The sequence below is a fragment of the Lepisosteus oculatus genome, chromosome 4 (genome assembly GCF_040954835.1).
Source record: "Lepisosteus oculatus isolate fLepOcu1 chromosome 4, fLepOcu1.hap2, whole genome shotgun sequence".
Lineage (NCBI taxonomy): Eukaryota > Metazoa > Chordata > Actinopteri > Semionotiformes > Lepisosteidae > Lepisosteus > Lepisosteus oculatus.
Genome location: NC_090699.1, coordinates 63,584,152 through 63,597,325, shown reverse-complemented (window position 1 = coordinate 63,597,325; position 13,174 = coordinate 63,584,152). Strand labels below are relative to the sequence as shown.

Below are 13,174 nucleotides of genomic sequence, written 5' to 3'. Positions count from 1 at the left end.
TGCACATTTTGGGGCCAAGGAATGGAGTGGAACTGTCATCTTGTATGCGTAATGTTACTACATTCAGGACAGCTTCGTTTTTCTGCAAGCGTGATAACTGTATGCATCTGATCTCATTAACAGTGCAGTTACAGTAGGAAGTGCATCTCACTTGCACTGGCAGAGAATTATTCTTTTTTTCCTTGTGTTTTATTATAGAACTTGTTGGAACAAGAACATTTTACTCATATTTTTAGGGTAACATTAATTTGTATGCGACTGCATTTAAAAAAATCCAAGGAGAAAAAAGTCTATATATAATTGCTTATATACTGTATATGATCATAAACAGACCTCTTAAGGGAAACTTGGGGAATTGTCTAATGGACAAGTCACTTTATCCTACACATCTCATGCAGAATAAAAATTTCCACCCACTCCAAGCAGTCCAGGTTAACTTACTGGCCATCTGTCCTTTTTCTCCACAAAAATCTGTTGTAAAATGTTGAAATGATTGTCATTATCTCTTCTGCAGTTAAGAAACTTAAAGAGTTTGGGTTGAAAATTGACAATACTACAGTGTAATCTAAGAAATAACTAAAATTGACCTTTTAAAGGAGTATCCAGATACACATAAAGCAATAAAAAATGTTATTATACTAAATAAGAAAAACTCCCAAGTGTCTCACACTGTAAAGCCAGTTACCCAGCACGCTGAGTGGGTTTTGTAATCCAGACACCCCTGGTTTAAATCTGGATTATATCATTAGCTGACTGCAACAAGGATTCTCCATTGGTGGTGCATAAAAGAACAAGTGGCATCACGAAGGAATTTTGAGTCAGTCCAGGGCCCCTTGAATTGTTGCACGAGAATGCGACTGCATCAGTATTCCACTGGATGCCACCATAGATTCAATAATAAAGCTTGCAATAATAAAATAATAAAACTGGCGTATGGTTCAACTGTGTACATTTCAGAAGACACTTCAGTCAACTTCATCTCCCCAGTACTCGGACAAGGACTTGAGCTCCGCTGACTAATACAAGCCATTTCAAAGAGCTGAATATGAGCAGATGAGAGATGATCATTCCGAATGGCAAATAAATAAGGCCAAAACTGGACTGTGACATTTTATTCACATTTTGTTTTCTTTTAAGGGGGAATGTAAACCTTTATGGTGGTTCCAGTCCTTCAAACTCTGCTGTCGCCTGATACTTTTGAATTATATGCCTGCCCTTTATGGAATCACCACTTGTTCAAGATTTGACTTTCTGGATAAAAGATCCTGTCATTTGCTTTATGTACCACCAATTCACCCAGGGAGCCAATCATCTTCTGACTCGCTACAAGCTTTACAGAGCGTCTCTTTGTCAGTAGCAACGTCAGTAAGAGGCTTCAGGAATCACTGTTTTTCAGAGATGAAGACTCAGCACTGCCTGTTAGTTGTTTGGCGCCGCTGGGGGAATCCCAGTCAGAGCTGGCTGTTGAAAACGTTTTAGCCATTTAACATAGTCTTCAAACTATGTAAAAATCAATGGATATTAGTTCAGAGTGTTAGATGCTGTTAGAGTAGAAAAAGCACAAAATGCATATTACATCTCCGGGTCCATCAGGTTTCGTTTAAGTTCAAAAAGTTAGCAACTTGTGGTGTGTGAGTGTCTATAACGTGCCACCAGGCAGTCATGAAGAAATCACTTACCCTTGGTTTAAAGGCTATTAGTTTCAAAACCATTTCCACAGTGAAGACTCCTGTGAAGACCATATTGAGGATATCCATGGCGTAATTAAAAAGAGGCGACTGCCCATAGTGCTAAAAGGGAAAAGAAAACAGCTCAAATGATAATTATTTTCTGGTAATTGATTGCTTTAGAAAACTCAATTTAGCAGGAATGAAGCTGCATTTTTTTCGAAATAACATTCCGTTTAGAATATTAAGCACTGCAGAGTTACAGAGGTGCTGCCATACTCATGTTTTCCAACACTAAAAACTGAGCTGTGGGCTCCCAGTTCCTACATGTGGGTTATATTTTTTTTCTTACAAAACAAATCTTAAACATGTTTGTTTAAAGCGTGATGATTGCCCAAATTAAACATCCAATCGCCAGCAGTGGTAGGTATACACTTATTTGCACACATTCTTACCTGAAGAAGACATTTTCTTAAAGCTTATTAATATCAAATATAAAAAATATGAATACATATAACATAATATGAAATGATGAGCTGGGCATTCTACGAGCTCCTAGGTGTCTGTGATCCACTACAGATACACAGGCGCTGCCTAACCCGAAGACTGCTTGACTTAAAAACTCAGTAGGAAAGGTAGCGGTAAGCACAGCCCCCCCTGCACAGAACAGCTCTTACCTGCATGGCCAAGCACAGTGTGTTGAGCATGATGAGGACAAACATGATGTACTCAAATCCAGTAGAGTTCACCACATACCAGAACTTATACTGGTAAGGGTTTTTAGGGATGTATCTGCGAAGCGGACGAGCCTTCAAAGCGTATTCCACACACTGACGCTGTCAGGGATTAGAAGAGCAACACGTTACACACCTTTCACAATCTCTGTGCCACAGATCGTCCCAAACATGATCGCTTGGGGCAGGTGGCCATCATAATCAAAAACCAGCACTGCCTTGAGTCAAGAGGAAGCTGGAAGAAAGAAAAGTAAAGTTTTAAGATGCTGCTTTCAGCACGAGGGAGACTCCTACTGTAGTCTCTTAAAAGCCTCTTTTAAAAGTAGTAAATTCAGTGATCTTGGAATGTAACTAAAGCTACTAACCCCAAAATGTGAAATTTTAGCCAGAACATGCTAACACCTGTTTTATTTTAAATAATGCATTTGAGATGAAGGGTTATATTCATAGAACTTTTTGTGTGCTACTTCACCTCCTAATGAGTATGTGGTTGGAAATTTCTATACAAAGCATTCAGAATTTCACTTACTAAATATTGCTTAACTTTGTGTTTTTGTGATTTTAAGAAACTTTAAAAATGTTTTATATACATAAACTGGTGCTGCTTAATATTGCATTTCCTTGTCATTGCGGATTACATGACCATAGGGTTTAAAAACACCCTTACTTCAAAAGATAAACCAGCAATAATTACCCTGCAACGATCAATTGCAGTTTAAACAAATGTACATCTGTTGCAAAAGGTATAAACAAGATTTCTGGCAGAACAGGATGTTATCTAACACAAAAACTAGACAGAAATACAGGTATGTATACTTCTGCAATATAAGAAAAGTATAAAGTAGTGCTTAAAAAGCAGGCTAGTATTGTCTCACCCTAACTAGACATTTTGTTATGACAACATGTTTATCAGAAAAAATCCTGACCCTGATTTATCAGAACACAGCTGACGCACATTTCGTAGTATCCAGGAACCGATGGATATTTTGATAGCGCAGACACAGTTTATCAAACTAATCTCACCTAGCAACTTTAGAACATACAGGTCAAGAACATTAGGCTTAATTATACACAAATATTGAGCAATAGTATCACTGCGATACTAACTGAAATACTGGTTTGTTTTTATCCCACTTGGCAGAGAGAATAAAAGTCATAAGGCCAAGGTCACCAAAATATCAAACTGCCAGCGCAAACTTTGAACCACTATACAGATACTACTTTCACGAACAAAGAAAAGGCAACAAATTTGCCAATTCAAAAATTTTACCTTTTTGCATAGAGAACCCTCCAAGAAATGCACCAACAACAATGCGCAGTAATCAAGGCTGCATAGCTTAGAAGCAACATGATTTGATAAAGGGAGAGGAGGGATCTAACAAGGCTGTAGCAATGAGAATAGACATTGGATGAGATGGATGGACATGGATGAGATTTTTGTACAGCATGAGATCAGCAGGACAGTTTGAAAATAAGAAACTACAAGTGCCAGTTGAAGAGGTAAGTGGAAGGACCACGGTCTGGGAGAGGACGTCTGCTGGGCTGGACAGCAGATCGGAACGCTGCAGAAAATCCGAAACGTGAAAGTGGAGCTGGTAAAGAAGAGAACTCTAAGCAGGTCAACACCTGAGCACGGGAGGGATTTAGTAACTGATGAAGACCAGAGGAAGAACAAGGAAGGGCTATAACAGTGAGTGAAGGTGTTGATGCAGCAGCTCAAGGTAACAGAAGAGGAAAGACAATTGCAGAGACACTTAAGAAGAGTAAAAATATGAGTGATTACAGCAGGTGGAGCCAATTTGCTAGGGAATATTACCATCTGTGAGGAGTGGGTCACATATAAATACAGCAAGATAACATTATACTCTGCTGCATACATTTATAGCAGGCTTTTTGAAACTGGTACAGTGAATTACTGTATTACTCTGTAATAATTCACTCTGTACACACAGAAAAAGAAGGGGATAGGCAATGTCTCTGTCTAGCTTTCTCCATAATAAATATTTAGCCCCCCCCTGATGGGGATTTTCAAGTGTTTGCAAAAAAAATAATAATTGTATTGCAGTACAAGTATAAGGGACATTATCTTACACATAGTGCATAGCATTTATAGACCTTCAACATCCAACCCATGGCTGACAGTTACAAAATGGGGTGATTCAGCTACTGACCTGGTTTTTGTCCAGTTCACAGTTCTTATACTCCTTTTCTCCCTGCTCCTGGAATGTGACGATGACAAAACCCACGAAGATGTTCATCATGAAGAAGGCAATGATGATGATGTAGATGATGAAGAAGATCGATATCTCCACACGGTAATTGTATATAGGCCCCACATTCTCTCCGTTAGAGTCTATTGCTTTGTACAACAACCTGGAAGATATAAACGACAGGGGTAGGCGGAAGAAAAGAGGTGCCCACGGGGGCCGTAAAGTCAAGGTTGCCACTGTCTTCTACATCATGATAAAACTGTGGTTCAAACATTAGAGGACCTGGCTATGCACCCATTCATTTACAGTGCCACAGAATCCATCGACTAAGAAAGTGTTGCATTGTTTTAAGTAGACGAATTTCTAACTTCTTCAAAACGATTCAGCGTGTTTAAAGGACAACCAGGCCACATGGCAATCAAACGGGGTAAGATAAAAAGAAAAACCCTCACGCCGGCCAGCCTTCAAAAGTGGAGACAGTGAAGAGGGCCATCATGGCTGTCAGGACGTTGTCGAAGTGAAATTCACTGTTATGCCAGATCCTTTCACGGATCATTGGGTGATTTACATCGCCATCCTTATACAAAATGTAGGTCCCCCTTTTGAAGAAAGGATAAAGTTATACACACTGAACAAAGACGGGTTTGCACAAGCAAAAATCAAGTACAAATGCTCTAAGTATACCACATAACAGGGCTGTCACACGCACATTACCTGTGCCAGCCGGCCAGTTCTCTTGACTAACTGTCCTGTTCCACTGTGTACTGAGTCGATTGAGCCAGTTTTACAGTTGTCAAGATGTTGGATGATATAAAGAAAACTACAAAACCTTCTGGACAATGGCCATCCCGGACAAGAAGTGAAGGACCTCCAGACTTGGTCATTTCTGTAGATATCCAATGCCACTCTTTCTGACCATAATCCAATTTACTAATTATGAAACTTACAAGTTGAACTTACTTGCATTCTTCTGGAGAGGACTTTGCTTCATCTGTGCAACGGTAGAACTTTCCCTATGATATAAAAACAGGACTTTAAAACTACAGACCCTTAGAAGTCACCAAGGTCGTTTAATGATATCTTGTTAAAAAAATAACGTTACCTTAAATAGTTGTACTCCTATACAAGCGAACATGAACTGCAGTAACGTTGTGACAATCATAATGTTACCAATGGTTCTGATGGCAACAAACACACACTGGACCACGTGCTGTGGAGAAAAACAACAGCAGGACAAGGTTGGTGCTCAGATGCAAAGTTGAAATGAAAATCTCACACTTCAACAGCGCTTACTGTCTCAACCATAATGTGAAAGACCACGAGGTTACAAAAAAACAGATGGGGCAATCAAAGTGTTGTTTTGTCTTATGACTACGTAAATAATAACTCAAGTATCTTTCAAAGTCGACAATCTTTAATTTCTTTCTTTTAGAAAGATTTCCATAAAAGCTTATAATGGCATCTGTAGGACAGCTGTTTAAACTGCACAATATATTTTTTTGTTGCTTTGCATGTAACTCTTTTTTTTTAGCTGCTTGTACTAAAAGAGATTGTTTGTTGGACTAATGAACGTTAAACACGTAGGCAGCAGTGGTTGAGGGCTTTGGATCCGAGAAGAGACACCGCTGTCGTTCCCTTGAGCAACTATTCCAGCAAGAAAACCCAGCTGTGCACCTGGGCCCAATTGCAAGTCACTTCGAATAAGAGTCCAGCCAAATAAACTAGCAAAAAATAACTGAGTGAACTAGTACCACTATCACAAAGACTAGGCAATACATAAGAGGATGGACCTTGAGGCCTTTGGCTCTGTTGATTGCTCGCAGGGGCCTCAATACGCGGAGCACTCGCAGAATCTTCACGACCGAGATGGCAGAAGACCTGAGAGCCAAACACAAGACAGTTACAGCTCTTTTTCCATGTAACACTCCCTGGCCGGGGCGTCGGTCATGCAACAGCAGCCACCTCCAGCGCTGATCGAAGTGAAATCTTTCTCGTGGGGATGTGAACGAAGTCTTGTGTTTATGAACTGTTTGAGCTCTAAGCACATCACGGTAGCAATGACCTTTTTAAACAGCAGAAAAACCTGCGCATCCTGTGTCTCCAGTTCACATTTCTGAGCCCACTTCTTAGCGGTTTAGCAACTTTGTCAATTTTCTGTTTTGTTGACGCAAATAGGCAATATTTAACTTTGTTTCAGCATCTCATGGTTTTATTTTATTAAATTTTTTTTTTCTAAAACTGCTGTTTTAGAAATGTGGAAATCGTCTACCCACAAGAATTATCATCATCTTTAATCATATGAAAGTCAGGCATGATGATGGAAACGGAAACACTTACTGAATCCCAAAGGACACCAGGGAAACTCCCACTACCAGCAAATCCAACAAGTTGAAATAATTTCTGCAGAAAGCCCCTTTGTGAAGGAAAGCCCCAAAGGCTGTCATCTGAAAGGAGGAACAGATCGAAAAGATTAAAGATCCGTCTGCAGCTCATACCTTGATAAGATCAGCTTTAGATCTGACACGCATGTAATAAAAGCACAGAACCTTCACCTTTGCAGGGTAATGCATAACAGTAAAGACAACAGCTCTGAGCTAAAATGCCAAATCTACAGCTGTATTGACATGAATGTAGTAGTAAGTGATTTATTTTGTAATCTGCTCAATATTCAAAGCATGGTTCAGGGCAATAAAACGTGCAGTTTGTTGCCACCTGAAAAACAAAGCAAGGAAATGCACTAGTGACCGAAGCAACAGCATCAAATAAAATGAATCCCTTACTGTCACATTCATGTACACTGATATTATAGCACTTTTTGTAATTTGATAAACGCAAATGAGGTATAGAGTTCTCGGAAGGAAAATATAGAAGTACAAATTCAGCAAGCGGTTTGGAAAGTAAAAAAAAAAAGGCAAAGCATTGTAAATAATAAAAGACAAGGAATCTGTCCACAAGTGCATGTAAATTGTTATTTTTCTGCAGTAGAACCTCATTCAGTTTCAGTATATCTAAAGTTGTCACTGACATTATATTGATACGAAATGCAAATCAGCAAAGTTCTGCTAAGGAGGTTGTACTGCACAGCGCTCTTTGTGAAATGATTTATATGCACTTACCGGTTAGGATAGCATAGTAAACCATGTATAAAGTTCCTGGAAAGCACATGGTTCTTGCTCCCTCTTTTATTATTAAACAGCAGTAAAAATGGAGTGCTGTGTGATTTTAACTGCATTCAGGTTTCAAATGATTCTGTCAACGCTATAAACCCGACTACAGTTAAAACAAAAAAATCTGTTTTTTTATTCCTTCCTAAATTGGAAAACATAACGCACTTCAATATACATGGAGAGCTGCGTTAGTATGGACTGTACTGTGGGCACGGCAAATTCACACACTGCATGCTACTTTAATGATACTGTCTGTTTCTTTTATATTCATTTGAAAAAAAACAAATTTGGATTGACAATTTTAATGCAGTGCACCGTATTAGAAAGGACACACACAGTATATTAAAACCACACTGATGTTTAATGTTAAGCCTGATAATGATTTCCTGATTTTAGTTTAAAAGAGGTGCCATGGTAAAAGAAAAAGAAAGACAAGCCAGGTTCCATTCAATGGCAGGAGACACACGAGGATAATGCAACAAGGCTCCCGTTGTCAAAAAGGTGTTACCTTCAATACGATCTCAAATGTAAACATACTAGTGAAGACATAATCTGCATAGCCTAGGACCTGAAAAGTAATCAAATGGTTAAAGTATTATTGCATAAGCACTTTACACAGAACACAAGAGATGGGGGAACAATGCATTACCTTCAACAGGATTTCAACAGTAAAGATTGTCGTGAAAGCATAGTCAAAGTAACCAAGTATCTGGAAAAGCAATATAGATGTTTAACAAAAGTCCAGTGCAGTAAGCAAAACAGTAAGGTTACAATATTATCCTAGTATTAGATAAGCTACTATCCTGTCAACTTAATTCTAACCAGTGTAAACTCACAATGCACGTTTTGAAATAAGATTCCCTTCACACTTCTTATCATCCCCAGATCCTCTCACATTGTGCTAAGCACAAATGCCTCCTTTTCTTGCCTGAATCACTTTACTGTATGATCTTCCTACTCTTAAAAAGTAAAGACATAACTGCAGAAAAAGCAACAGAATATCTGAGGAAAATCTGTCAAAACTGATTTTATCACGTTATTAAAATGTAATTTATAAAAAAAGTTCTGAGAAGACAAGACATTTCTTCACAGTATTGATATTAGCTGGAAAAACACTTTTTGATATCCACCAAATTAGCTGGAAGTTTCTAAGCAATATACAAACTATAAAGTGGTCCAAGATCAGCATTTCTCACAAAGGACATTTATTCTATGTGGGAAGGCAAATTCTCAGACAATATAATTCATGACATCAATCCAACTACCTGTGCCTCACAATTCTGTGACAATTTGGCTGTGGTTGTGAGTGGGTTTCAAACAATCGCCCACAACTGTTCTATAGTACATACTGTTACATTAAAGCTTCCTTCTCTGCAAAAACACTGTATTATAAGTCACTTCAAATAGATCTCACTGCAAAAAGTGGGATTATATAGTCTTAATGCAGGGTTTTAAGTTTTCTTTCAAAATAGAATAATATGATTAACTTTAAGCCAAGCCTCAACAGTCTTAAGCTACAAAGGTAAAGAAATGGCATAGCAGGATACACTCCCAAAAAAACCCCACAAAATAAACAGATCTTTTACATACCTCTTAAATTAGATTAATAAAAAAATTAGCTGGAAGTTTATAAGCAATTGTGATTAATGTGAATAAAACGTAAGTATAAAAAATACGATATTGAATGCACCATAAAAAATCATTTTTCATTTCACATACACATGGTGCAACACATCAATTTTGTAAATTAAAGGATAATATTTACACTTATGCAGGAAACTGTTATGCAAGGAATAATGTCTCTTTTCATATAATAAACTAACCTGTTAACAGTTATGTATACAACACCCTATAAATGAGCAGTCAAGCCCTTAAGGTTGGTTTTGACTTACAATGTTTCGAGCTGAAAAGTTGCGAATGGGATCCTCAGCTGCTAGAGAAACACTACTAAGCATTATGAAGACCAGGATGAGATTTGTGAAAATATGGTGGTTAATGAGTCGATGACATCCAACTCGAATTCTGAAACACATAACAGAAAGGTTTATTATGCAATACAGCACACTAGTTGTACACATTGTGGTAAATAAAATACACAACAATTCTTATGTAAAGGCAGAGTATGGAGAAATAATAATAATATTAATTGCTTACACTTATATAGCGCTTTTCTGGACACTCCACTCAAAGTGCTTTACAGGTAATGGGGACTCCCCTCCACCACCACAAGTGTGCAGCATCCACCTGGATGATGCGACGGCAGCCATAGTGCGCCAGTACGCTCACCACACATCAGCTATCAGTGGGGAGGAGAGCAGAGTAATGAAGCCAATTCATAGATAGGGATTATTAGGAGGCCATGATTGGTAAGGGTTATTAGCAGATTTTGGCCAGGGGTTACAGCCTACTCTTTTCAAGAAACGCCCTGGGATTATTAATGACCACAGAGAGTCAGGACCTTCATCCTTCAGGACCGAAGGACAGCACCTGTTTACAGTATAGTGTCCCCATCACTATGCTGGGGCATTAGGACCCACATGGACTGCAGGGTGAGTGCCCCCTGCTGGCCCCACTAACACCTCTTCCAGCAGCAACCTTAGTTTTTCCCAGGAGGTCCCCCATCCAGGTATTGACCAGGCTCACACCTGCTTAGCTTCAGTGGGTTGCCAGTTGTGAGTTGCAGAGTGATATGGCTGCTGGCAATAAGAATAGGCCAGAAAATACGTTTTTTTCAGCATTTTCAAAACGGAGCCTTCAGTCCTAAGACATAAAAATAACTAAGACGCTCAATTAGAGTGTTATTAAAAAGCACAAGGTTATGCAAAAGTATGTAAATAATAACGAATACAATAATTACAGATTTCATTAAACAAATGTGCAAAGTGCATTAAAACCCATAACTTCCTGACATGAAAGCATTGTGGGAAGTGGATTAATCGACCTCCCCGTGTTGTTGAAGCAGATACCCTAGCTGGGTGAGACCCTTCAGTCAATGAGCTATTAGCGACTGTACCAAACAGGCTAGATTATGCTGAATGGCCTCCTCTCGTTGATAAACTCATGTGGTCCTCAAATTGAATGCATCGGAAAGGAATGTCTCCAGCTGTTGAGAAAGACCTGCTGTGGGACGAGCCGCCAGCGAGAGACTTACGGGTTGGTACTGCTGAAGATGAAGAACGAGCTGCCCTCTGGAATGGGGGTGATCTTCTCCTTCATGTTCAGCTCAGAGATTCTCTGGGGCCGGGGCCCGGCGGGCACCTCTGGCTCTTCCTCGTCATCCTCACCTGCAGGACGGCACAAAAGAGCTCATCCGTGAGCACTGGGAGTGTGCCGACACAAGCGGCAGCATTAAGACAGTGCTCCGTGACTAAAACTGCACAGCAAGGAACACGCATCAGAAACCACCTGTTGGTATTACATCATGGACACAACACAATGGTCTTCTGTGTCTACTGTACTGTACAATGGAACGGCTATTTTCACTATATTTGGAACGTTTAGGACCTTTGAAGGAAACACTTTGCAGTCAAGTGTCTTTTTCAGCCTATTACACTATGCAACGTTGGTCCTATACATGAATAGTGTACATCAGTGGTTCTCAAACTGTGGTTCCCAGATGACCCTGAAAATTTGTTGTGTGCACTGAAAAAGTGAGAATTAAAAATTGAATAATTAAAAATTGACTTAATCAGATTCAGAAAGTTTGAGATGGGTTTTCATATTTGCTATTTTAATAACAGTTGGATACTTTGGTTTGATCAGGGGTGGTACTTGGTCCAAAAAGTTTGAGAACCACTGGTGTACTGTACATAGTACATAATACAACAAAAATCAGGCCATTGATATAATTCTATCATAAAATGGTATACAGAAAATTCAACATGGATACTCAAAACTGCGTAAGGTAAATTTGCTTATTGCAAGGGATTACTCTATTCACCACAAGAGATTTTTTTTCAAAGTTCCCTTATAAAATCATGGTACATCTTACACACCAGCACACAAAGAGATGATTTATTCTGAAGAGGAGGATGGACTGGGATGCAGCACATCCTTAAAGGAGATCTTTACCTGGAGCATCTTCAGCTGGGTAAGGATCTTTCTCTTCCTCTTCTTCCTCATCCACAGGCACCTGCAATAATCCGTTCCCAAAAACAAAACAGGTCACGGTTGAACCCTGATAAGGGCAGACTCGGTTACACCTGTGCACAGTCAAACCTGTCTGTGCTAACGAAGTTCTCCACGCCATGTGTTTGTCTGGTTTTAACTTGAGCATGATGTTGACCAGCCAGAAAGAAAGAAAGGGGGTAAGTAAAAGTTTAGATTCTGCTGAGAGGATAACGTAAAATCATATTTTTCAGGAGTGTAAGCGGGCTGTAGATTCAGACAAGAAGACCCTTGTCTGATTCACATTTCCCAGAATGCTGTGGGGTACGGGCTGCTGCCCCCAGTCACCTGACCGATTCTGAGAAGGTGGCCGGTCTGGTGATGGTATAAAAATCAAGAATTATAGGCTTCAAGGGTCAATTTATCCGGACAGAGGTCTGATTCTATGTGGGCTCCCTACCGAAAAAGAAATCTGAAACATGCAAACAACCTACTGTAGAGACCAAGAGACAATGAGTTTCGGATATAGTTTCAGAGAAGAAACTTGCATTCAGATAGTGTTTTATTATCCAGTAAGCAGCTTGTGAATGCCTAGGAATACACATAATAAGGGACTAATGATAAAATACCATTAGCAGCTCAAAGAGGAACTAGGCTTTTATTCTGAGTTGATTTTTTTGTTTTCCCACAGTGTATATCTACTGCTCTGGATTACACTTTATGACTCTGTTTTTCTGTTTTCCTCTCTATTTTGTGTTAATTGTGTCAGATAGAGAAAATGAAGTGACCCTTGAATGCAGTGGCCCTGACACTGAAGATGCTAAAGATGATCCCTACTACATGGGTAAGTGACACCAAGCCAAGTGACTGCGTTTTTCCCAAGAGCTATACAAACACATTAAAACACTTTTTTCCCCCCGTTTCCTTTCAATGTTAAATAGGAAAAAAACAAATGAATGAAAGCGAAATCCAAAATAAACCTCTGGATTTGCCTAATGTTTTTCTATACAGTCACATTTGTTACCAAACAACACATGAGTGGTTAAGTCAGTTACCTTTGCATCAGGTGCTTTGGCATCAGAAGTCTCTTCTTCCTTTTTGTCTGAGCTCCCGGTTCTGAGATTAAAATAAAAAAAGCAAAATGTTGATAAATCTGATATGAAACACTTATCAAAGTAAGATGTGAAGGGGTTAAAGCTTTTGATCCCAGAGAAAAAAAATCAATGAAAATTCTCTCCAAGTATGAAATACCTATCAAACCGGAAACACATAAAATGTGTAGATTTTTA

The 13,174-nt window shown here is 39.2% G+C and overlaps 1 protein-coding gene across 16 annotated transcripts in view; it reads right to left on the bottom strand.

The window, feature by feature from the left end:
- LOC102695139 (voltage-dependent L-type calcium channel subunit alpha-1D) overlaps positions 1–13,174 on the bottom strand; it is a 116,800-nt gene that overhangs the window by 31,729 nt on the left and 71,897 nt on the right. For 11 of the 16 annotated variants that reach the window (XM_069189492.1, XM_069189484.1, XM_069189486.1 and 8 more), the window contains 13 exons: positions 12,941–13,001; positions 11,850–11,910; positions 10,930–11,062; positions 9,671–9,800; positions 8,428–8,487; positions 6,949–7,055; positions 6,402–6,489; positions 5,714–5,821; positions 5,572–5,624; positions 5,064–5,210; positions 4,573–4,774; positions 2,345–2,503; positions 1,680–1,790 (listed from right to left, as the gene is read on the bottom strand). In XM_069189492.1, coding sequence (XP_069045593.1) covers positions 1,680–1,790; positions 2,345–2,503; positions 4,573–4,774; positions 5,064–5,210; positions 5,572–5,624; positions 5,714–5,821; positions 6,402–6,489; positions 6,949–7,055; positions 8,428–8,487; positions 9,671–9,800; positions 10,930–11,062; positions 11,850–11,910; positions 12,941–13,001 — 1,420 coding nt within the window. Of the gene's footprint in view, positions 1–1,679; positions 1,791–2,344; positions 2,504–4,572; positions 4,775–5,063; positions 5,211–5,571; positions 5,625–5,713; positions 5,822–6,401; positions 6,490–6,948; positions 7,056–8,286; positions 8,347–8,427; positions 8,488–9,670; positions 9,801–10,929; positions 11,063–11,849; positions 11,911–12,940; positions 13,002–13,174 lie in introns of all 16 variants that reach the window. The other 5 variants (XM_069189485.1, XM_069189488.1, XM_069189497.1 and 2 more) reach the window with 1 other exon arrangement.